General features: G+C 48.5%; 1 protein-coding gene across 13 annotated transcripts in view; it reads left to right on the top strand.

Annotated features, from left to right (window-relative positions):
- Positions 1-23,802, top strand: part of LOC119974776 (peripheral-type benzodiazepine receptor-associated protein 1-like) — a 378,013-nt gene that overhangs the window by 187,171 nt on the left and 167,040 nt on the right. For all 13 annotated transcript variants that reach the window (XM_038814002.1, XM_038814003.1, XM_038814006.1 and 10 more), the window contains one exon: positions 7,663-7,839. In XM_038814002.1, the coding sequence (XP_038669930.1) occupies positions 7,663-7,839 (177 nt within the window). The remainder of the gene's footprint in view (positions 1-7,662; positions 7,840-23,802) is intronic.

The raw sequence follows: 23,802 nt of genomic DNA, 5'->3' as shown, positions 1-23,802 counted from the left end.
AACTGTGACTGCATTGAGTTTTCTGCTTCAGGATCACCACCGGCTTGTCAAATAGCAGGCGGTGGATACTCAGCAGAGTCAATCTCCAGGTCGCGTTTGTACCACTGTTACAATAGACCAAGACAGATTCCTGCGTCACGGTACAGCTATATACACAATGTGCAGCCAGCAGTTTTAAAACAGCTTACTGCTGTTGTAGTCTACAAGACTGTACCCCCATCAGTATCTTTGAAAGAGCCGTTCTGCTCTATGCTGCACTGTCACATATCGGGATGAATTCTAAACAACGCAGCAGCAGATGGAACGTCACCCGGCCCACTGAAAGGTCAGCCTTCACCTTCTGGTGTGCTAAAGAATGAAAGACAGGTGTATGCTGCGTTGAGAAAAGAGATAAACCTTCTAGACTAAAAGTAGGAATGAATTGTTTTGAAGGAGTAGATTGATTTTCATGTGACCCTGCTGAGTTTTGTCTGTCGCTGAAATCCAACGAACCAAGCCTGGATCCAAGTCTGATCATACTCTTCTATAATAACAAGCAGTGTTTTCACTTTCCCATGCCCAACATACAGTTTCAGTCTTGCAGATGCTTAACACTGATCACTGAAGATGCACAGCAACAGGATCTCAATGGGGTACTTGAAGGGGAAAATGCATACATCCTAAAATAATAATAAGCTAATAAAAGTCTGTGGTACTTGTACGCTTTGTCACCCAATGTATGTAATCTTTACCTTTGATATCTGAACTTATCATAGAATCCCTACAGTGCAGAGGGAGACCATTTGGCCCATCCTCTCCTCCAAAAGAACACCCCACCCATGCCCCTGCAAAGCCATAACCCCAACTAACCTTTGGACATTAAGGGGCAATTTAGCATGGTCATTCGCCTTATCTACACATCTTTGGACTGTGGGAGGGAGCTGGAGCACCCGGAGGAAACCCACGCAGACACGGGGAGAATGTGCAAACTCCGCACCCATGGTGAGAATCAAATCCAGGTCCCTGGCGCTGTGAGGCAGCAGTGCTTGGCACTCTGCCGCTCATATGGCTGGATGCTCCTTGTAGAACTGCTGCCACTTATGAAGCTGCTACAGACATTGTATTTCTCCGCTGTTCTCATCATTAGTGTTTTATGTATCTACCTTAACAACTGCCTAATACATCAGTCAGCACTTAGAGCTAGTATATAATGTACTTGCCCTGCCAACAGGCAAATGGATACTTTTCACTGTACCACAGTACGTGTGACAATAAACAAATCCAATCCAATGGATCAAACTATACTTGGAACTAGCATATGATGTACCTTCGCTAACAACCGGCAAATGCTTCTGGCTGGGCTAACATGGCAGTGAGCAGAGACGCGAGAATGATCGTATAGGACACAGGCAGTTTTTAGCAGGCTGAGTGCATTTTTGTGAAGTGCAAATTTTGTCTCCAAGCATTATGCCTAGTTTAGAATTTTTAATGTGTTAATACCTCGTGATGGTTTGGACATATTCAGATTTTACTCTTAGATCTGCTGAGCATTTAAGTGAACTCAGTCGAACTATAATATATGTATCAATTATTTCTTATTACAGATAAGCCACTTTCCCTCCTTTGTTATTTATGAAGATTTAAATGGCACTCAGTCTCTGACACATGGAGCACAGTCTGCTCACTGTCTCTGTGATGAATGATATTAATAACTGCTGTAAATGGTACCTGGCCTTTAATGCCTTGCCCCTTTAAGATGCTTGGAACCCTGGGGGACTCTGCCTCTGGCTACGCCCCCAGGAAACGGTATATAGGATAAAGTTCCATGTGGTGAGCACACTTCTCTCGGATGCTGTTCAGTTCTCTGTAGATTAAAGCCTTTTGATTACCGACCTCGCTCTCGCGTCGTAATTGAGGGTGCCTCAGTCTCGTAAAAATCTGTGTTAAAAATCCAAGACCGAACTTCCGTTGACAGGGATGTGCTGGGCAATCACACATCAGGTGGCTCTTCTCCAGTAAACAGTAACATCGGCATTTTTGGCCGCATTTAGCCCAAAAATCAGACTCATTCATCCCCTCACCCACCAAGACAACAGAGAGGAAAATAATCGCAAGAAGCAGTATTTTGAGAGAACATAAGAACATAAGAACTAGGAGCAGGAGTAGGCCATCTGGCCCCTTGAGCCTGCTCCGCCATTCAATGAGATCATGGCTGATCTTTTGTGGACTCAGCTCCACTTTCCGGCCCGAACACCATAACCCTTAATCCCTTTATTCTTCAAAAAACTATCTATCTTTACCTTAAAAACATGTAATGAAGGAGCCTCAACTGCTTCACTGGGCAAGGAATTCCATAGATTCACAACCTTTTGGGTGAAGAAGTTCCTCCTAAACTCAGTCCTAAATCTATTTCCCCTTATTTTGAGGCTATGTCCCCTAGTTCTGCTTTTACCCGCCAGTGGAAACAACCTGCCCGCATCTATCCTATCTCTTCCCTTCATAATTTTAAATGTTTCTATAAGATCCCCCCTCATCCTTCTAAATTCCAATGAGTACAGTCCCAGTCTACTCAACCTCTCCTCATAATCCAACCCCTTCAGCTCTGGGATTAACCTAGTGAATCTCCTCTGCACACCCAGGCCGCAGGGAAGCCAGATATTGCGGAAGAGGGTAGGAACAGCGAGCAAGCGAGTCAGCAGACCCACAAGGTGATAGGTCCCTGCCCACAAGTGAGAGAGGGGAGACCGGTGACCCAGACATGCTCTCTCCCCCCCTCCCCAACCCCCAGCCAGAGATGGTTGGAACTAACCATGATGAAGGACGAGATTAAGGTGGTAATTTGAACGGCAGTCAAGGTGGCGGTAGCAGAGGCGGTGGCCAACATGCAGATGGCGTTTGACAGCATGGGAAGGAGGCTGGTGGCCCAAGGGAAAATGATACAGGAACTCAAAAAAGCATTGACAGACCAGAGCGACTGAATCGTCACTCTGGAGGCAGAGATAAAGTGGTTGGTGGTCACCCAGGGAGCTTGAAAGGAATCCAGGTGACAAAATATTTGAATAGTGAGCCTGTCTGAGGGAATTGAGGACAGAGACCCAACCAACTACATGACCCAGATGCTGGAAGGGGCTGCTTCCCCAAGCCACTGGCAGGGGACAGGGCCCACCTGTCGTTCTGACCAAAGCCTAGGGCCACAAAGCAGCCGAGGGCGATAATAGCCAAGCTGCACAGATACCAGGATTGGGAGGGGATCATGTGATGGGCTTGGCAGACGACAGCAAGCAGCTGGAAGGAACACAAGATAAGGGTATACCAAGACATCGGGTCGGACCTGGTGAAGTGCAGGGCCGATTTCAACCACGCAAAGTCGACAAAAACAATTTAAGATTCGGAATGTTATTCCCAGCCAGGTTCTGGATGATGTACCAGAACTACCCCAGCAGAGGTGGACGCGTTAATCCGTATGAACGGAGTAGATAAACGGCACACGAGGCAGCGGTGAGGAGGACACAGTGAAAGCAAGTGAAATGGACAATTTCGCGTGGGACTGCACAAGTCGCTGGAGTAAGGGAACTAGCTATTATGAAGGAAAGGGCGAGGGAAGCACAGCACAGGGAAGGATGAGGAGGAGACAGAGAGGATACCATCAGAGTGGGCATAGGAGGGGATCAAATGGACTTTAACATGCTGTCTACCAGGAAAGCAATGTATCAACTCCGCCAGGCATTGGGACCTTTTATGAGCATGGAGGCAAGTCTAGCCACCTGCTGGCTCACCAACTAAGAAAACAGGCAGCCACAAGGGAAATAGCCCAGGTAAAGGACAGCCAAACCAAAAAAGGTCAACGAAGCTTTTGAGGCCTTCTACCGGAGACTGTACACCTCCGAGCCCGGGGATTAAATGTTCCTCGATGGACTGGACATGTCAGTCGTGGGGGACCATAGACAGAAGCAGCTGGAAGCACCACTGGGACTGGGAGACTTCATAGAAAGCATCAACTCCATGCAGAGGGGAGGCGCCAGACCCGACAGGTTTACGTCTGTCTTTTCCAAAACATTCGCGCCGGCACTCACCTGGCGCTTGCAGGAGATGTTCGCAGACTCACTAGCGAGGGGCACCCTGCTTCCAACACTAACACGGACTATCATATTGCTGATACCCAAAAAAGGCAAAGACCCAGCGGAATGCAGATCATACGGATCCTTCTTGCGCTCAATGTGGACGCGAAAATACTTGTAAAAGTCCTGGCCAAGAGACTGGAGAACGGCATACCAGAAGTGGTCGCAGAAGACCACCACAGGTTTTAGTAAATGTAGATAGCTAACTGCGAACATCAGAAAGCTGTTGATTGTGATACTGACTCCATCCAGGGAGAGAACACCAGAGATGATCGTCTCCCTGGACGCAGAGAAGGCTTCGACAGAGCTGAGTGGGAGTATCTCCTTGAGGGACGAGAGTGGTTTGGGTTAGGGACAATGTTCACCTCATGGATGAAACACCTGGACAATTTCCCCATGGTGAGTGTACGGACAAACACCACCAGCTCTGAATATTTCCAGTGGCACAGCGGCAGGGATGTCTGCTGTCCCTGCTCTTGTTCGCCTGGCAATTGAGCCACTGGTCATCGACCGCGAGAGGCGGGAAGCTGGAAGCGAATCCAAAGAGGAAGCAGAGAACAGAAACAAAAGGGTAAATGCTGGAAAATCTCAGCAGGTCTGGCAGCATCTGTAGGGAGAGAAAAGAGCTAATGTTTCGAGTCCGATGACACTTTGCCAAAGCTAACAGAGAAAGTGGGAAATATTTATACTGTGGAGTGAGAATTAAAGATGAGTCATAGCCTTATATGACTCATCTTTCATTCTCACTCCACAGTATAAATATTTCCTACTTTACAGTATAAATATTCCCCACTTTCTCTGTCTGTTAGCTTTGACAAAGAGTCAACGGACTCTGAACGTTAGCTCTTTTCTCTCCCTACAGTTGCTGCCAGACCTGTTGAGATTTTCCAGCATTTTCTCTTTCGTTTCAGATTCCAGCATCCGCAGTAATTTGCTTTTAAGTAGAGAACAGAGTCTCGCTCTGTATGGATGACCTGCTCCTCTACATTCCGGTGCCGCAAAAGGACACTAAATAAATCACAAAGCTCCTGAGAGAGTTTGGAGCATTCTCGGGCTACAAACCCAACTGGAGAAGAGCGGTGTTTTCACGGTGAACCCGAGAGGGGGAAGGGCAGAGCAGGCGGGTCTACCATTTGAAACAGGCCGAAGCAAATTCTGCTACATGGGCATCCAGATAGCCAGATAGATCCAGGTGACTGGGCACAGATCTACAAGTAGAACCTGACCAGTCTGGTGGTGGAAATAAAAAAGCACCTACTGAGATTGGATGCACTCCCGCTTTCCCTGGTGGGGTGGGGGGGGGTGCCGATGACCAAGATGAACTTACTGTTCAGATCCATACCAATCTTCAGCAACAAGGCCTTTTTCCATCCTGCATCTGCAGCTAAAAGTTGTGCACTGAGCACACCTAACAAGAACCCGAATGAGCGGCACTTTCCCAGAGGTAAATTTGAATGATGCCAGGGAGGCCCGGCCAACCACATGTTCTGGGTCTGCCCTAGAGGTGTTGACTTCTGGACAGCCTGGCAGCCTTTGGGGTATTGGACGAGCCAGAACTACGTTTAGGGAATCATAGAATTTACAGTGCAGAAGGTGGCCATTTGGCCCATCGAGTCTGCACTGGCCCTTGGAAAGAGCACCCACTTAAGCCCACACCTCCACCCACCCCCCTGATGGAAGAGGGCTGATGCCCTTGACTTTGCTTCCCTATTCCCTATTGACCTGGAGAAGATTAAGTTCACCATCCGAGGGTTGGAGGAGGGCTTCCACACAACGTGGAGGCCATTCATTAACTTGTTCCAAGACCTGTTTAAAGTCAACAACCAATAGAGCAGATGAGGTGGGGGGGTGGTGGGGGGGGGGGGGGGGGGTGGGGGGGGGGGGGGGGGTGGGGGGGGGGTGCATGGGAGCCAATGGAACCACAGGGAGCAGACAAATGGGAGGTGGGGAAATGCCACTGGGGGAGGAGAGACCAGAGGAAACTACAAGGGGGGAGGTCAGAAAGCGGACGACACTGAGGGCCCACACAAGGCCAAACGAAAGAAAACCTAGAAAAGCAGGCCGACAACAGGATCAGAGGAGGGGAGAAGAAAGGAGTGGAAGCCAAACGATGTGGAGTGGGCGGAGGGAGAAAGAGGGCACTGCCCACATATAAACACCAGCCAACTACACATGGGGAAGGAAAGAGCCAAGGAAAGGACCCTTAAACAGCGCAGTGAATGGGGGTGGGGTGGGGGAGAGGGGTTTGCACACAGAAAAAGAACAATTTATGAATTGTAACCACCATATCTGTCTTTAACGAGTGTACAGTGTATGAGATATAAAATCTTTCATAAAAATATTTTTCAAAAATCTAAGACATCAACAGAGCACTGTGATGATGCTAAGTCACCATTTACAAGTAGTTGCGTAGTCTTGATCACTATGGCTAATTCTAAGTTGGTATGAAATGGACTCATTATCCTGGAATAGAGAAGGTGAGTGAGAGGTGTGGCAACAGATAAAGGAACTTGGGGGCAAACCTGTGGAACATTCGTGAACAGGAGCTTCAAAACCAGCAAAGGAAAATAAAGGATTGATGCAACAGGGCAGTAGATAGGTAATTGCATGGTGAGTATTGCAGGATTATTTTTGCTCTTTAATTTAGGGAGGTGTGTCACACTCAGAGTTGAGAATCTGCAATAAACTATTATTTATTAAATTAATAAGTTAATTAATGAATAAATGTTTTTCTCTATCAAACTTTAGGAAGGCTTTCGTTTATTCCTGTTAAACCTAGCTATTCTAATAAATACAGTCATGGCAGGACACCTTGGCCCTGATTGATACACATCCTGTTCCATGTGGAAACTCCAGTGCACTTCTCATGTCCTGGATAACCACACGTTCAGGAGTATCATGGGTTTGAAGAGCTTGAGCTCCAAGTTTCAGAATGTTGGCAGCAGCTGATGTCAATGCAGTGCACCCATGAGACTGAGGATTTTGTGAATAGCATGTTTCAAGATGTGGTCATCTCACAGCTTGAGAGTCTGCAGGCAGTGAAGGAATGGGTGACCAAGAGACAATCAAGCAGGACCAGGCAGGTAATGCAGGAGTCCACTGACGGAATCTAACACTCCAACCAATATTCAGTTCTGAATACTGGTGAGAGTGATGTTCAACAGCTAGAGTCAAGTCCATGTCATCATGGGTGACTGAGCCATAAAGGGGGGACTAGGAGGACGGTCGGGTAAACAGTAAGGAAAGGAGATTCATTTGATCTTCAAATAGACTGCGGTCACAGACATGAATTCAAAATGATGTATTTCCTTGCTGGTGCCAGCGTCAAGGATGCCACTGAACAACTGAAGTGTTTTAGTGTAGGAGAACCAGAGATCATGGTTTACATTGGTTTCAATGATATTAGTACAATGAACGGAAAAGTCAGGGATTGACGTTCACAAGCCAAATTGGGAAAAGTCGGACTATTAAATGTAATGTTGCAGAAAAATGAGTACCTATCCCAGCATTGAAAACAATTCCTTGATTTTCTAAGTCTTTGACTATAGTATCTGCTTTCATTTAGGTGAACTCTCCTGTCCTAGTTAAAGGATCCAGTCTAGAACATTACAAGAAAGCATTTGCCAGACAACGTGCCAAAGATCTCTCTGAACATGCTGACGTCATCCTTGCGAAGGACAAAGAGATCGAAGAACTGAGGCAAGAATGTCGTGACCTTCACGCAAAACTGGGACCATCAAAGGTACAAAACCTCTCTCAGTTTTGGTATGTCATTTAGTCACAGTGAAGTCTTGCTCTTCAGAAAAATTGAGCTAAAAGCGACTTTGTTAAATGGCCAGCAAAGTTCAAATGTGCTAGTTATGTTCTGATAATAAAGGTGGTCCCTACTCACATACATCTGTAGAATTCGCATTCGCAATTATTTGTGTCACTCATAACTGCATTAAAATACACTTTTAAAATAATTCAAATACACTGAACACAATGGTGATAACCATCAAAAGTGAGCCAATGCTTTGGATTGACTGCTATGTAAATCCTCAAACCATTAAGACCTCAGGATAAGGAGCAGTGCAATGACAAGTACAGGTTACTTGAAAATTCAAGTGCAGTTGCAAATTCTATTGTATCAGTGACAGATATTGGAAGAATGCCGCACATCCGGTACTGTAGCACGGTGGTTAGCACTGGAGCTTAACAGTGCCAGAGTCCCAGGTTCGATTCCCAGCTTGGGTCACTGTCTGTGCGGAGTTTGCATGTTCTACCCATGTCCGGGTGGGTTTCCTCCGGGTGCTCCGCTTTCCTCCCACAAGTCCTGAAAGACGTGCTGTCAAGTGATTTGAACATTCTGCATTCTCTCTCAGTGTACCCGAACAGGTGCCGGAGTGTGGCGACTAGGGGATTTTCATTGCAGTGTTTATGTAAACCTACTTTTGACAATAATAAAGATTATTATTATCCATATGGACAGCAGAAAGTTATAGGAGGACATTAAGGAGTTTAAGAAATTGGAAAGTGGTGTTATTATAAATTCAAAATTTATCAGTTTTAAAAGCTGCAGAATTTATTTCCAAAATTGCACCATGTTTTTTTGCACTGTCCTCTGCTTTCTAGGTTTGGGTGTTGCAGCATTACTCCTTTGCAAGTCACTGCTGAGTGTGTGCAGTTCGCCCTCTGCTGGGCACATTTACTGTTATAGGAGAGTATTCAAACTGCACAACAGTAGCACAAATCTCATTCACATCTGCCCATCCAGACTCCTGTTCAATGCATCTATGCTATCTGCTTCAGCTGTTCAGTGTGGTAGTGAGGTCCACATTGTAGCCCCTTTCTGGATAAAGTTGTTTTCTCTAAATTTCTTATTGAATTTGGTGACCATCTTATACTTAGTTAAGCTCCGAGTTAACAATAGACCCAGACATGAGGTGATGAAAACCTCCAGTAGTGGAAAGCTTTGGGAAAACCTGCATCCAAAGTCACCCTTTCAGCCCCTCCCCTAGCAGGCTACCCTCACCACATGTCATATACCACAATACAGTCACCTTGGGTGAGATTGGGACAGAGACAGTGATTGAGTTACTGGAAGCATGAAGAGTGATCGTGAGTATGTGGAAACAGAGCACGAAGCAAATCGTTTTCAGAACGGTCTAAAAATTCTTGGCAGGCAATGCAATGCGCAATGAAAACAGAAAATGCAGCATCCGTCGAGTGAGAAACAATTAACACTTCAAATTGATGACCTTAAGTCAACACTAAATATGCATCATCGATGCATGGGAAAGAGCTTCCACGGAAGCTTACCGGCACAGAAGGAGGCTTACTGGCACAGAAGGAGGCCAGCCAACACTGAAGGAGGCCAGTCAACACATTCTGTCTGTGCTGTCTCCTTGCTAAAACAGCCCCAAATTAATCCTATTGCCCCAGGCTCTCCTCTGCTCCTTCCATGGCTTTAAATATTTATCCTATTTTCCTTTTGAAAAAAAAATCTCAACTACTGCCTGCGGCAAGGTTTTCCACACTCAGACAAGCTACCAAGATCTTTCTTTTAACCTCTCTTCTCGCCCCTCTTGGTAATGACTTTGAATTAATGATTCTCACAAACCACCCTTTCTTTCACTCAATCCCCAGCCAGATGAAAGTCTTTCCCTGCTTATTCCAGCCAAAACTCTTCTGTAATTTTATAAAACCCTGGTTTAATTTTCTCCGCTTAAGTGGAGATAGTCCCAGTATTTCCTCATAATCACAAAATCGCATCCTTGATATGTATCACCATTACAATTCTCATTGGGACACACTAAACCAAAATAACACAATATACTGACTGAATGAGCTCAGAATGAAGGGAATTACCTGTAAGGTACCACCTTTTGCAGCTTCTACTTTAACTGGAATCAAAATCATGACAAATTACAAATCAATTAAGAGGCATATGATAAATAAAAATATAAACTTCACTTTGAATAGTCGATACAACAGCAGCACGGTAGCATTGTGGATAGCACAATTGCTTCACAGCTCCAGGGTCCCAGGTCCGATTCTGGCTTGGGTCACTGTCTGTGCGGAGTCTGCACATCCTCCCCGTGTGTGCGTGGGTTTCCTCTGTGTGCTCCGGTTTCCTCCCACAGTCCAAAGATGTGCAGGTTAGGTGGATTGGCCATGATAAATTGCCCTTAGTGTCCAAAATTGCCCTTAGTGTTGGGTGGGGTTACTGGGTTATGGGGATGGGGTGGAGGTGTTGACATTGAGTAGGATGCTCTTTCCAAGAGCCGGTGCAGACTCGATGGGCCGAATGGCCTCCTTCTGCACTGTAAAATCTACTAAAATCATAAATGTGCCTCACACAGCTACAAACAGCCACATCACTCCCCGCACAATTGTGGCATTACAAAGCTACAAAACATATGCTGTTCTTTATTCACGCAGGGTAGGTCAGCAGTCCTATCGGACAACAGCTTTCACGACCAGACGTCATGGGCACGATTATCATCAGCAAGGCACGTTTCTATGAATGCTTACGACAGATCTGATGGTGTAGATTTCCAGAGTTCCTTTTTGACCAACTAACCAATAACACCATTGTTCATGGTTTGGTCCCTTCTGGGAAAATACCCAGTTCTTTTACATCTCTGAGCTATCCATACAGCCTTCCAGATTTTAGACCATTTTAGCCAGCCTGCACAGTACTTCCAAGAATTCATGTCTCCATTTCTGCCAAACAGAAAAACTAAACTCCTCCTGAGGGTGTTTTGTTTTTTCGCACAAGAATTCTCTATGTTCGGGACTTCCGGTGACGACATGTAGGTGGAGATTACAAGTTGGGTGAATCCAGCTAGAGTTTTTTGCCCCTTTTCTTCCAGCCTTTTGGGGGAATTTGTGTGTAAACTTATCCTAATTGAGTTGTGGGCACCAGAGGATGTCAAAATCCCAAAGAAAGAATACTGGAAGAAAGGGAGTGAGCACTAGCCCACCGGCAGAGTTGGCAACAGTACGGAGTGCTGGAGGAAAGATGGTGGAAGCAAGCTCACTGGGTGGGGCTGTTCCCATCACAGTGGCTACGCTGGCCGAGGTGATGGCAGTGGAGTTTGAGCCAAACATTTGCCAAACATTTTGAGCGGCAAGGAAGGAAGATGATGGACACTCTTACGAAATCGGCGGATGAGTCGCTGGCCCCGATAAAGGAGGCTCTTGGAAAGACGTAGGAGAACGTGCGGAAGCATGATGAGGGGCTGGAGGAAGCAGTGTCGTAACACAGTAACCAGCTCGCCTCACTGTAAACAGAGTTGTTGATGGTGGAGGACAGAAATAAAGGCATGAGGGCCAAGGTTGAGGACCTTGAGAACAGGTTGCGATGACAGAACCTCAGGATTGCGGGCCTGCCTGAAGATGTGGAGGGCCCAAGGCCGACGGAGTATTTTGCAAAGTCCTGTGGAGGAGGAGGCCAGCCCCCCCTTGAGCAGGATAGGGCCTACCCGTCGCTCCAGACAAAACCACAGATGAACAAGCCACCAAGAGCTGTAATTGTCTGCTTTCATAGCGACCAGAAGAAGGAGCAGATATTGATGTAGGCCAAGCAGAATCAGAAGGCGAGGTGGAAAGGCAGTGGTATTCACATATACTAGGATCTCACAGTAGAGCTAGCAAGAAGGCGTGCGGCCTTTAACAGAACGAAGGCAACATTTATCAAGAGTGGAGTGCTTTTCTGGGTGGTCTAATTGGCAAGGCTGAGAGTTACGCACAACTCCAGAGACCGTTATTTTGAGGAGGTGGAGACGTTTGTGAAGGCGGAAAGATTGGGACTGAACTGAAATGGACATTGGGATGTTGATCGGACCTACCCTCGCTCTAGTCATTCTCATATTTCTCACATATGTGTAAAAGGCCTTGGGGTTTTCCTTGATCCTACCCGCCAAAGATTTTTCATGCCCTCTCTTAGCTCTCCTAATCCCTCTCTTCAGTTCCTTCCTGGCTGTCTTGTATCCCTCCAGCGCCCTGTCTGAGCCTTGTTTCCTCAGCCTTACATAAGTCTCCTTCTTCCTCTTAACAAGATATATTGTGGTCTTGCCCTGAGCTGGGTAGGTTTTGGGGCTCATTCTTCAGCACCATGTCAGCAATCTTGCAAATAGATTTTTGGCTCAATTCTCTGGGGGCTGGAGTTACAGGCGGGGCAGATGTTTTAGCCATTGCTTCGCTGATTGCTTGCAGGTGGATGCTGTTGGGATTGAGGTCAGTTCTCCACCCTGTGCCTCAGTGTGGCACGGGGACTTCTTTTAATATAAATTTAAAATATCCAATTTATTTTTCAATTAAGGGCCAATTTAGCGTGGCCAATCCACCTCTCCTGCACATCTTTTGGGTTGTGGGGGTGAGACCCATGCAGACACAGGGAGAATGTACAAACTCCACACGGACAGTGACCCGGGGCCGGGATTGAACCTGGGTCCTCAGTGCCATGAGGCAGAAGAGCTAACCACTGCGCCACCGTGCTGCCCATATGGCAAGGGGACTTAATGGAATTTCTATAACTTGAGAAGGTTAAGTTCACCTTGAGAGGGGCGATCAAGGGTTTCTACAAAGGATAGCACCCGATCATTCTGTACTTGAAAGAGGTGGCCACCGCCGGCTGCTGGGAAGGTGGGTGAGAGGGTTTTGGAGGTGGGTGGGGAGTTGGGGCGCAGGGTATTGTTTTGTGTCTTTTTTTTTAATAAACAATTTTATTGAGGTAGTTTTTGGCTTTATAAACAGTTACAGACATCATCAGAAAGAAAGCAAAAAAGGCAAAAATGTGCAAACATCCATGTACTTTCAATACTTCAATCATAACATATTGCACAAGCCCGCTCCTCTCCCACCGGTACTACCCGCCATATTTTCCCTCCTACTCTACTCTACCACCGCCCCCCCCCCCCCCCTGCTGACGTTCACTCTCCCGCAAAGAAGTCAATAAATGGTTGCCACCTCTGGGCGAACCCCTGCACAGATCCCCTCAAGGCAAACTTAATTTTCTCCATACCCAGGAAACTCGACATGTCCGCAAGCCACACCTCAGTCTTCGGGGGCTTTGAGTCCCTCCACGCCAATAGTATTCGTCGCCGGGCTATCAGGGAAGCAAAGGCCAAAACATCGGCCTCCCGGGTACTCCGAAACCCCAAAAATTGCCACCCCTGGACTCATCACCACCCTTGTTTTTAGCACCCGGGACATGACCCCCGCAAATCCCTCCCAGTACCCCCTCAGCTTAGGGCATGCCCAAAACATGTGCACGTGGTTCGCTGGTCCTCCCGCGCACCAAGCGCATTTGTCCTCTATCCCGAAGAATTTGCTCATCCGAGCCACCGTCATATGGGCCCGGTTAACGACCTTAAATTGAATCAGCCCGAGCCTAGCACATGTCGCGGTCGAGTTTACCCTACTCAGGGCCTCTGCCCACAGCCCATCCTCCATTTCCCCGCCTAGCTCCTCCCATTTAAGTTTCAGTTCCTCTGTCTGGGACCCTTCCTCCCTCATGAGCACCTTATATATACCCGAGACTCTACCCTCCCCTTCTTCCCTCCTAGAGACTATTCTGTCGAGGATCCCCATTGGTGGGAGGCGTGGGAAAGATGGGACCTGTCTACGAACAAAGTCCCGCAACTGTAGGTATCTAAAATCATTTCCCCTTACCAACCCAAATTTCTCCTCCAAGCTCCTCAAACTCGCAAAGCTCCCTTCCAGGAACATATCACCCAGCCTTCCCGCCCCTGCCCGCCGCCATACTCGGAACCCCCCATCCATACTCCCGGGGGCAAACCGATGGTTGTCGCAGATTGGCGCCCAGACAGACGCCCCCATCTCCCCCACATGCCTTCTCCACTGGCCCCATATCCGCAGGGTCGCCACCACTACCGGGCTGGTGGTGTACTTGGCCAGCGGCAGCGGTAGAGGAGCCGTGACCAGGGCTGCCAAGCTGGAGCCCCTGGTTTTGTGTCTTTTTTGAACTAGCTCCGTTTGGCTGTGTTTTCTTTCTCATGTATAAAATGTTAAAACTTTAATAAAAATATTTCTTAAAATGAATAATTCTCTGTGTTCCTCTTTCTGTCTCTGACTACGTCTTGTATCTGCTTCTGTGAACTGATCACCTTCATCCTCCAGTTGAGGTCAAGGTAGCTAATTATAATTTTCACTAGATACAAGGTTAATGGATTTATGTAGTTGTAGTAATTCAGGAGACACGAAGATAAAGGTTAAACTAAATTTATTTTGATTTGAATCTAAAGCCGCACCCACGGCATACAACACAAGTGTCCCAGCCCGGGACTAACAGGAAGTCCCAGTCCGGGTCTGTGACAGTATTTAAAGGTCTTGATAATGAGTCCCAGCTGAACGGGACTCTGCCCATTAGCATGGGAACCTATACTCCACGAATCCCACGAGGAGATCAGTTAGTGATCCCTCATGGTCCTCATGCGGGTTATCACATACCACCCCCCCCACCTCCTCAAACAAGTCCCGATCCTCTCCCTCGCTCCTGTGACCATGAGGCCTCCTTCGTCGCTTCACGTACAGCTTTGAGTCCATTGTCAGTGGAGCTGGATCTGGGGGTGTGAAGAGCCCCAACGTTGACTTCCAGCTGCAGGTCCGTCACCTCAATCTCCATGTTGGAGCCTGGGTTTTTGTCCTCTAGGGGGACGACTCTTGGGTGTATTTTATTGTGTGGAGTCCCATCCAAGGTCCCAACGCCCAGAGTAGTTTCCGCCGTCGAGGGTTTCCTACTCCAAAGACGGTCCTCATGCTTTTTTACGGTCCTCTCCCTGGTCTTGACCTTGTATGACACGGGGCCAGTCTTCTCAACTACCAGTCCTGGAATCCAAGGGAACCCCGTCTCTTGTCAATATAGACTGCAACTCTCGGCCTGAAAGCCCTGTCATAATTTTTTCTGAGTCTCCTGTTTAGACCTCACTTTCCCACCTAGCTTGGGTAACATTAGGGTTTCAATCTCACCACTCTCTAGGTGAAAAAGTTTTCCCTCACATCCCCTCTATCCTCCTGTCCTTTACCTTAAATCTGGCCATTGATCCTTCCACTAAGGGGAAAATTTCTCCCTGTCTACTCTATCTATGCCTTTCATAACTTTATACATCTCAATCATGTCCCCCCTCAGTCTCCTCTGCTCCATGGAAAACAACCCCAGCCTATTCAATCTCTGTTCATAGCGAAGACTCTCCAGCCCAGGCAACATCCTGGCCAATCTCCTCTGCACCCTTTCCAGTGCTATCACATCCCTCTTCCAATGTGGATTCCAGAACTGCACACAATACTCTAGCTGTGGCCTAACAGACGTTTTATACAGTTCCAGAATAACCTCCCTGCTGGTAAACTCTATTCCTCAGCTAATCAAGACAAATATACCATGTGCCTCCTTTTTAAAAAATAAATTTAAAGTTCCAAATTATTTTTTTCCAATAAAGGGGCAATTTAGTGTGATCAATCCACCGACCATGCACATCGTTGAGTTGTGGGGTTGAGACCCAAGCAGACATGAAGAGAATGTGCAAACTTCATACGAACAGTGACCCAGGGTCGGGATCAAACTAAGGTCCTCAGCGCAGTGAGGCAGCAATGCTAACCAATGCACCACCCTGTCAACCACCATATGCCTTCTTAACCACTGTATCTACCTGCCCTGCTACCTTAGGAAACAAGTGTACCTGCGTTAGATCTCGCGAGGTGTTGCAAGTCGGATAGATCCCGGTAGCGAGCTGCTTTTCAGACACAGTGTGGCTGTTGTTATGGCCCTGAAACTCTGGGCACCCCCTCACTGTTTTAAACACTGAAACTCCCGGCTCTCCTCGCTCTGTTTTAAACACTGAAACTCCCGGCTCTCCTCTCGCTGTTTTAAACACTGAAACTCCCGGCTCTCCTCTCGCTGTTTTAAACACTGAAACTCCCGGCTCTCCTCTCGCTGTTTTAAACACTGATACTCCCGGCTGTCCTCTCTCTGTTTTAAACACTGAAACTCCCGGCTCTCCTCTCTCTGTTTTAAACACTGAAACTCCCGGCTCTCCTCTCGCTGTTTTAAACACTGAAACTCCCGGCTCGCCTCTCGCTGTTTTAAACACTGAAACTCCCAGCTCTCCTCTCGCTGTTTTAAACACTGAAACTCCCGGCTCTCCTCTCGCTGTTTTAAACAATTGTTTTGTTATGCTCTTGACGTGGCATAAGCTACTTCCTTGATGTGCACTCTGACAAAGGAAGGTTTAGACTTGCTTTAACACGTTTATTTAAACTGTTAACAATTCTCCTACTTGTATTCGACTCTCCTGTTAATCCTGCTATAGCTACTCAAACTGACGAACCAGTCTGCTACAATCCACGTGGTGGGTGTGATGTGTTTCAAATCAACCCTGTGTACACACTGAGTGTCTCCACTGGAAAGAGGAAGAACATGTGTGCTGTGTCCTTTTATATGGGTTGGTGTAATGCCCTCCTGTGGTAGTGTCACCTCTGTGTGTGTGTTGTGACTGCCCATTGGTCATGTCCTGTCTTACTGGCCTATTGGTTGGATGCCTGTGTCATGATGTCTCTGGTGCTCCCTCGAGTGTCTATCTAGTCTACGTGTATTTACATTAACCCTTTGTGTATTTACAGTGATGCATATCACCACATCCCCTTTTTTCATGTTACATATTTTCTGTACAGTGTTAAAGAAAATTGAACAAAAACAGGTAGATAAGTCATGCTATGTATAAGTTATGATAACAGTGATCATTAAACAATAAGTCAAAATCATATCTATGAGTCCAAAATTCATGAATTATTATGGTCGAGTGTCTTTCTTGTTTGGTTGGTGAGTTGGTGATGTTGATGGTGGCATTGCTTTGTAAACGCCGTCAGTGGCCGTGTGCGTAAGGAACCAAGAAGTGGTCACATCACTTTGTTGTCTGATTTGGAGTCTTTTTTTCTTCCGATGCTTGTGGTAGCGATGTGATGTCCGGCTTACTTGAATCGGCTTTGGCTTGTCGATGCTCCCCAGTCTGGAGTCTGGTCTGTGTCACCTGAGTCAATTTTGGCTTGTCGATGCTCCCCGTCCGGAGTCATTTCAAGTTCACTTGAGTCAGCTGAGGTTTCTTGATGCTCCATGTCTGGAGTCAAAACATTCAGGAAACCAGGTCTACGCCCGACATCTGCTAGCGACGAGCCAACAAACCCCCGGGGAATCGCTGGATGAATTCTACCGTGTGCTCTTGGTATTAGGTAGGAACTGTGACTGCCTGCAAGTTTCAGACAGCGACCACACAGAGCTTTTAATCTGGGATGCATTCGTTGCAGATATGCTGTCCTCCCAAATCCGCTAGCGGTTGCTGGTGAAAGAGACACTAGGCCTCAAGGAGGCACGGGCCCTTGCTAGCTCCCTGGATGTTGCCTCCCGAAATGCCCGTGCACACGCCCCCGACTGCGCGGCACCCCCTTGGGCAGTGTGGACCCCCGCCCCCCGCGGCCGTCCCGATGCATTCCCCCACAAGCTTGCACCGCGCGACTACCAGGCAACCCCGGGCGCTCCGCTGTTATTTTTGTGGGCAAGAGAAGCACCCCCGGCAGCGCTGCCCGGCCCGCTCCTCCACCTGCAAGGGGTGCAGCAAAAAGGGCCATTTCGTGGCGGTATGCCAGGCCCGAGTGGTCGCCGCGGTCCCCGGGGGTGAACCAGGACCGCCACCACAACTCTCTCCACGAGCGGCCAGCGGGCACCGCCATCTTCCTTTTCCCGAGCCACGTGCGGGCCCCGGGCGCCGCCATCTTGTTCCCCAGGGACCACATGCGACGGATGGGCGCCGCCATCTTGCACACCCCCAGCCATGTGCGACCAGTGGGCGTCGTCATCTTGGCTGGAGTCTCAGGACCCCGATTCGGATGACCACACACCGCCCGAGGAAAATCTCCAACATTTAACATGACTCGCCTCGGTGACCCTGGACCAGTCTCGGCCCCGAACACTCTCGACCGCGATGACGACCGTGCTCATCAACGGGCGCAAAACATCCTGCCTGATCGACTCCGGGAACACAGAGAGCTTCAAACACCCCAACACGGTAAGGCGCTCTTCTCTTACCATCCACCCAGTTAACCAAAGAATCTCCCTGGCCTCCGGGTCTCACTCTGTAGAGATCAAAGGGTTCTGCGTAGCGAACCTCATGGTCCAGGGAAGGGAATTTAAAAATTTCCGGCTCTATATCCTCCCTCACCTCTGCGCTGCCACGCTCCTAGGGTTAGACTTCCAATGTAACCTCCAGAGCTTAACTTTTAAATTTGGCGGCCCTATACCCTCCCCCCCCCCCCCCCCCCCCTCACTGTCTACAGCCTCTCGACCCTCAAGGTCGATCTGCCTTCCCTTTTTGCGAACCTCACCCCGAATTGCAAACCCGTCGCCACCAGGAGCAGACGGTATAGTACCCAGGACCGGACCTTCATTAGGTCGGAAGTCCAGCGGTTACTGAAGGAAGGTATTATTGAGGCTAGCAACAGTCCCTGGAGAGCTCAAGTAGTGGTTGTAAAGACCGGGGAGAAGCATAGGATGGTCATCGATTATAGTCAGACAGGTATACGCAGCTCGACGCGTCCCCCCTCCCCCGCATATCTGATTTGGTCAATCAGATTTAACAATACAAGGTCTTCTCCACGGTGGATCTCACGTCCGCCTACCATCAGCTCCCCATCCGCCCTAGCGACCGCAAATACACTGCATTCGAAGCAGATGGGTGACTCTACCACTTCCCAAGGATTCCCTTCGGTGTCACAAATGGAGTCTCGGTTTTCCAACGGGAGATGGACCGAATGGTTGACCGGTACGGTTTGAGGGCCACGTTTCCGTACCTCGATAACATCACCATCTGCGGCCACGACTAGCAGGACCACAACACCAACCTCCGAAAATTCCTCCATACCGCAAAAATCCTTAATCTAACCTACAACAAGGACAAATGTGTGTTCAGCACCGACCGTCTAGTCATCCTCGGCTACGTAGTGCATGATGGAGTGATGTGCCCAGATCCCGAACGCATGCGCCCCCTCGAGGAGTTTCCCCTCCCCCACTGCTCCAAGGCCCTGAAACGTTGCCTGGGATTTTTTTTCATATTATGCCCAGTGGGTCCCCAACTATGCGGACAAGGCCCGTCCACTAATTCAATCCATGGTTTTTCCCCTGTCGGCAGAGGCCCGCCAGGCCTTCAGCCACATCAAAGCGGATATCGCAAAGGCCACAATGCACGCAATCGATGAATCCCTTCCCTTCCAAGTCGAGAGCGACGCATCCGACGTAGCTCCGGCGGCCACCCTCAACCAAGTGGGCAGACCCGTGGCCTTCTTCTCAAGCACACTCCATGCTTCAGAAATCCGCCATTGCTCCGTTGAAAAGGAGGCCCAGGCCATAGTAGAAGCTGTGCGGCACTGGAGCCATTACCTGGCCGGCAGGAGATTCACTCTCCTCACTGACCAACGGTCAGTTGCTTTCATGTTCGATAATGCACAGCGGGGCAAGATAAAGAATGATAAGATCTTACGGTGGAGGATCGAGCTCTCCACCTACAACTATGAGATCTTGTATCATCCCGGGAAGCTAAACGAGCCTTCTGATGCCCTCTCCCGCGGCACATGTGCCAACACACAAGTGGACCGACTCCGGGCCCTCCATGAGGACCTCTGCCACCTGGGGGTCACTCGATTCTTCCATTTTATCAAGACCCGCAACCTGCCCTACTCCATCAAGGAGGTCAGGACCGCCACCGGGAACTTCCAAATCTGCGCAGAGTGCAAGCCGCACTTCTACAGGCCAGACAAAGCGCACCTTATACAGGCTTCCCGTCCCTTTGAACGCCTCCGTATGGACATCAAAGGGCCCCTCCCGTCCACCGACCGCAACACGTAATTCCTGAACGTGATTGACGAGTACTCCCGGTTCCCATTCGCCATCCCCTGCCCCGACATGACCGCAGCCACCGTCATAAAAGCCCTCCACAGTATCTTTACACTGTTCGGTTTCCCCGCATACATACACAGCGATAGGGGGTCCTCCTTTATGAGCGACGTACTGCGTCAATCCTGCTCAGCAAGGGCATTGCCTCAAGCAGGACGACCAGTTACAACCCCCGGGGAAACGGACTGGTAGAGAGGGAGAATTGAACGGTCTGGAAGAACATAAGAACTAGGAGCAGGAGTAGGCCATCTGGCCCCTCGAGCCTGCTCCGTCCTCCGACGGAAGACCGTCCTACTGGCCCTATGGTCCAGGAATCTCCCAGTCTCCCGCTGGCAGGAGGTCTTTCCTGATGCTCTCCATTCCATCCGATCACTGCTGTGTACCACGACCAACGAAACACCTCACGAATGTCTCCTTGTCTTCCCTGGGAAGTCCTCCTCCGGGTCCTCGCTCCCAACCTGGCTGGCAGCTCCTGGACCTATCCTGCTCTGCAAACACGTGCGGGCGCACAAGTCGGACCCATTGGTCAAGAGGGTCCACCTCCTTCACGCTAACCATCATTACGCCACCCCCCCCCCCCCCACCACCACCAACCCCACCCTCCCTCCCACCAGCGCACACCACAGCCGCCCCCTTCCCAGGTGGATCGGTCCTCCCACTAGTCCCATCTAGGGGTGATGAAGCTGTCGAAGAAGCCAAAGCCACGCTCCCGGAGCCACGGATGCCCGAGCCGGCGCCTGCATCACCGCCGAAACTGTGACGATCACAGAGGACGACCAGGGCCCACGATCGACTAATTGCTTCATTTTGAATGTAAATAAAGACTGTAAATAGTTGCGACATGTAACAAGGTAAAACACTGTACAAATGTATACCGGGTACCACCATAACGTCAACCTCTACCACTGTATAAGGCAAGACCACCACCCCCCCGGACTCTTTTTTAAACAGGGGGTGAATGTGGCAGTCGGTATTAGAGGTATTACGGTACCCAGATTGATGCTGTAAGACCATTGGTGTGGTAGGTACCTGAGACAGCAAGTTCATTGGTGAAGCCTGCCTGCTGGTTCTGCCCAGTAAGGCGGAGTATAAGAACCTGTGTCTTCCTAGCAGCTTCATTCCGTACCTGCGTTGCTGGGGGAAACATCTAGTCCTATAAAGCCTTCAGTTGTCGTCCAATCTCGCTTCTGGAGTCATTGATCGAGCATCACCAAGTACACCTAAGCCCTTGAAGGATATTTGCCATTACATGTCGAAAAATGGCACATGCTGATTAGACTCCAAAAGGCAGGCGGGTGTATTCATACAACCCCTTATGGGTATTAATGGTGATGAATGTCCTGGGTGCCGTATCGAGCTCCAGCTTGAGTACCTCCAGCTTGAGCATGGCTCAAGTCCAGCTAGGTAAACGTGTGGCCTCCAGCCAGCTTTGCATAGAGAACTTTGATATAGGGCATGGCATACCGCTCAAGGTGGGAGGCTCTGTTGACCGTCGGTTTATAGCCCTGCCGGGTTTTTGTACCGGAACCACTGGCGCAGCCCATTCGGCAAACTGTACTGCGTGTATTATGCCAAGGCATTCCAGACGTCCAAATTCGGCCTCTACCTTGGTGAGAAAGCCATAGGGGACTGGTCATGCCCTGAAATATTTAGGTAAGGCCTCCGGATCCAGGTAGATTTTTGCCCTTGTTCTTTTGATCTTGCCAAGGCCCTCCTAAAACACTTTTCTGATATTTCTCGATGACTTCATAGAGGCCACTGGTTTGCACCCTGAGGATTTGCTGACAGTCCAATTGGATTTTTTGTAGTCAGTCTGTGCCCAGACTGACTGGATCCTGGTTCCTGCATGACTGTTTGGGGAGGTTGGACCATCTGTTGCACAGGGGTTCCTACGTGGCCAACCTGGCCCTGGTGTCCCACAGGCAGGGGGTGTGATTTTGACTCAGAAATACCTGATGATCTGTTCTCCTAAAATGAAGACGGCGGCTCCCATGTCAAATTCTATTTCCAAGGCGTGATGGTTGACGCGGAGTTTAATTTTGAGAGGGCAAATTAGGGTTGGTGACGCAGTTCAACTGCATCCTATTCAGCCTGGTGGATTTGCAGGGCCCGGGCCTGAGGTGGCTTTGGCTTCTGACCTGGGGGCGTTACGTGTAATGACGATTCTGCCAGCCTTGCCTTGGGCGTGTCCTTCGGCCACAGGTACAGCAGACTTGTGACTGCACCCCAAAGTCCTCTAGGAAAGCATCTCTCACAGCTCGTTGGCCTATGAAATTGTGTGTCTTGGCCGATTAATGAACAGGTTGTGTCCAGGGCGTGGATGTGCTGTCTACAGGGATCCAGGTTTTCCGATATGGAGGACATCTAACACTGGGCATGCTGCAGTCCATTGAGTCTTGGAGTTACCAGGCCTCCTGTAACCATGACGCCTGACTGCCTTGCAAACCAGGATTTTTTAAAACACTACTGCAGCAGTTACACACACACTAACCCAGGTTTCTAACCCTTACTGTACCAAATACGTATAATACAATATATCATAGAATCCCTACAGTGCAGAAGGAGTCGATTCAGCCCATCAAATGTGCACCGACCCTCTGAAAGAGTATCCCACAGAGGTCCACACCCTATCCCCATAATTCCTCCTGACCTGCACATCTTTGGACTGTGGGAGGAAACTGGAGCACCCAGAGGAAATCCGTGCAGACATGAGAAGAGCGTGCAAACTCCACACAGTCACCCAAAGCCAGAATTAAACCCGGGTCCCTGGCGCTATGAGGCAGCAGTGCTGACCACTCTGCCGCCCCTGAAAATCCTACATTCATCACACCTCTTTCTCAACCTGTTCTGCCACCTTCAACAATTCCTGCACATTTACTCCAAATTATGATATTGATTGACAGGATGATTGTTGATATCTCAACTGACCTTTTTTGGTGGATCACACGATCTATTACCCTGCATGTACAGGGTTCACATGGCAGCTGATTCAGCTTCTCACCAACCAGTTGCAAACTCATCTAGTGAATGTCACCTCATGTCCATTTCAAGGAAGTTCCAATGCTGTGATAGTATTTGTGTGGCAGGCTTGCATATGACTTTTCCTTGTGCAAATCCTGCTAAATTCTTTGCACTAATAGTTTTCTCCCAGTCTTAGAGTTCTTCTTGTTCAGACTATTGTCTTGTTTGTAGCCATGTTATAAGGTTACCTAGGATCATGTTTTGTTTCGGAACCCATCCATTGTAGGTTAGGGTGTAGCAAGGACATGACAAACTCAAAATTCATGCCTAAAATGATGTGAGTTTAATATGTGTCATGAAATCAAAGTGCACAAATTACCTTGCTCCCGGCACTCCTTCACTTGAAAAGAAGCATCAGTATTGATCTGCTAGCTCTGAATCTTGGTCTGATGGATGTCTGCTCATTCACTCTGTTGTTAAAACTAATACAAACCAGGAGCTGTCCAAATATTTCTTAAATGCATTTTTATATAATCGCTAGCTTAAGAACAAAGAGGGAATAGTACCACTCATTCTGTTTATATTACAGTCACATCTCAAGCCAACGCAAAACTGATTTCTATTTAATCTTTTTCCAACAATTTACAAAGTAGTGTTTGTAGTGTTTTAAGCTCAAAGTACAGAGGGGAATTGATCCGAGCTGACCTTGACATTCAATCTGACTGCTTTGGGCACTATTATTATTATATATTTGTTTACGAAGGTTTCTAAGGACCATTCATATTACCATCTTGTAATGCA

The sequence above is a fragment of the Scyliorhinus canicula genome, chromosome 12, assembly GCF_902713615.1.
Source record: "Scyliorhinus canicula chromosome 12, sScyCan1.1, whole genome shotgun sequence".
In the NCBI taxonomy this organism is placed as follows: Eukaryota; Metazoa; Chordata; class Chondrichthyes; order Carcharhiniformes; family Scyliorhinidae; genus Scyliorhinus; species Scyliorhinus canicula.
This window is presented reverse-complemented; position numbering and strand designations above follow the sequence as displayed.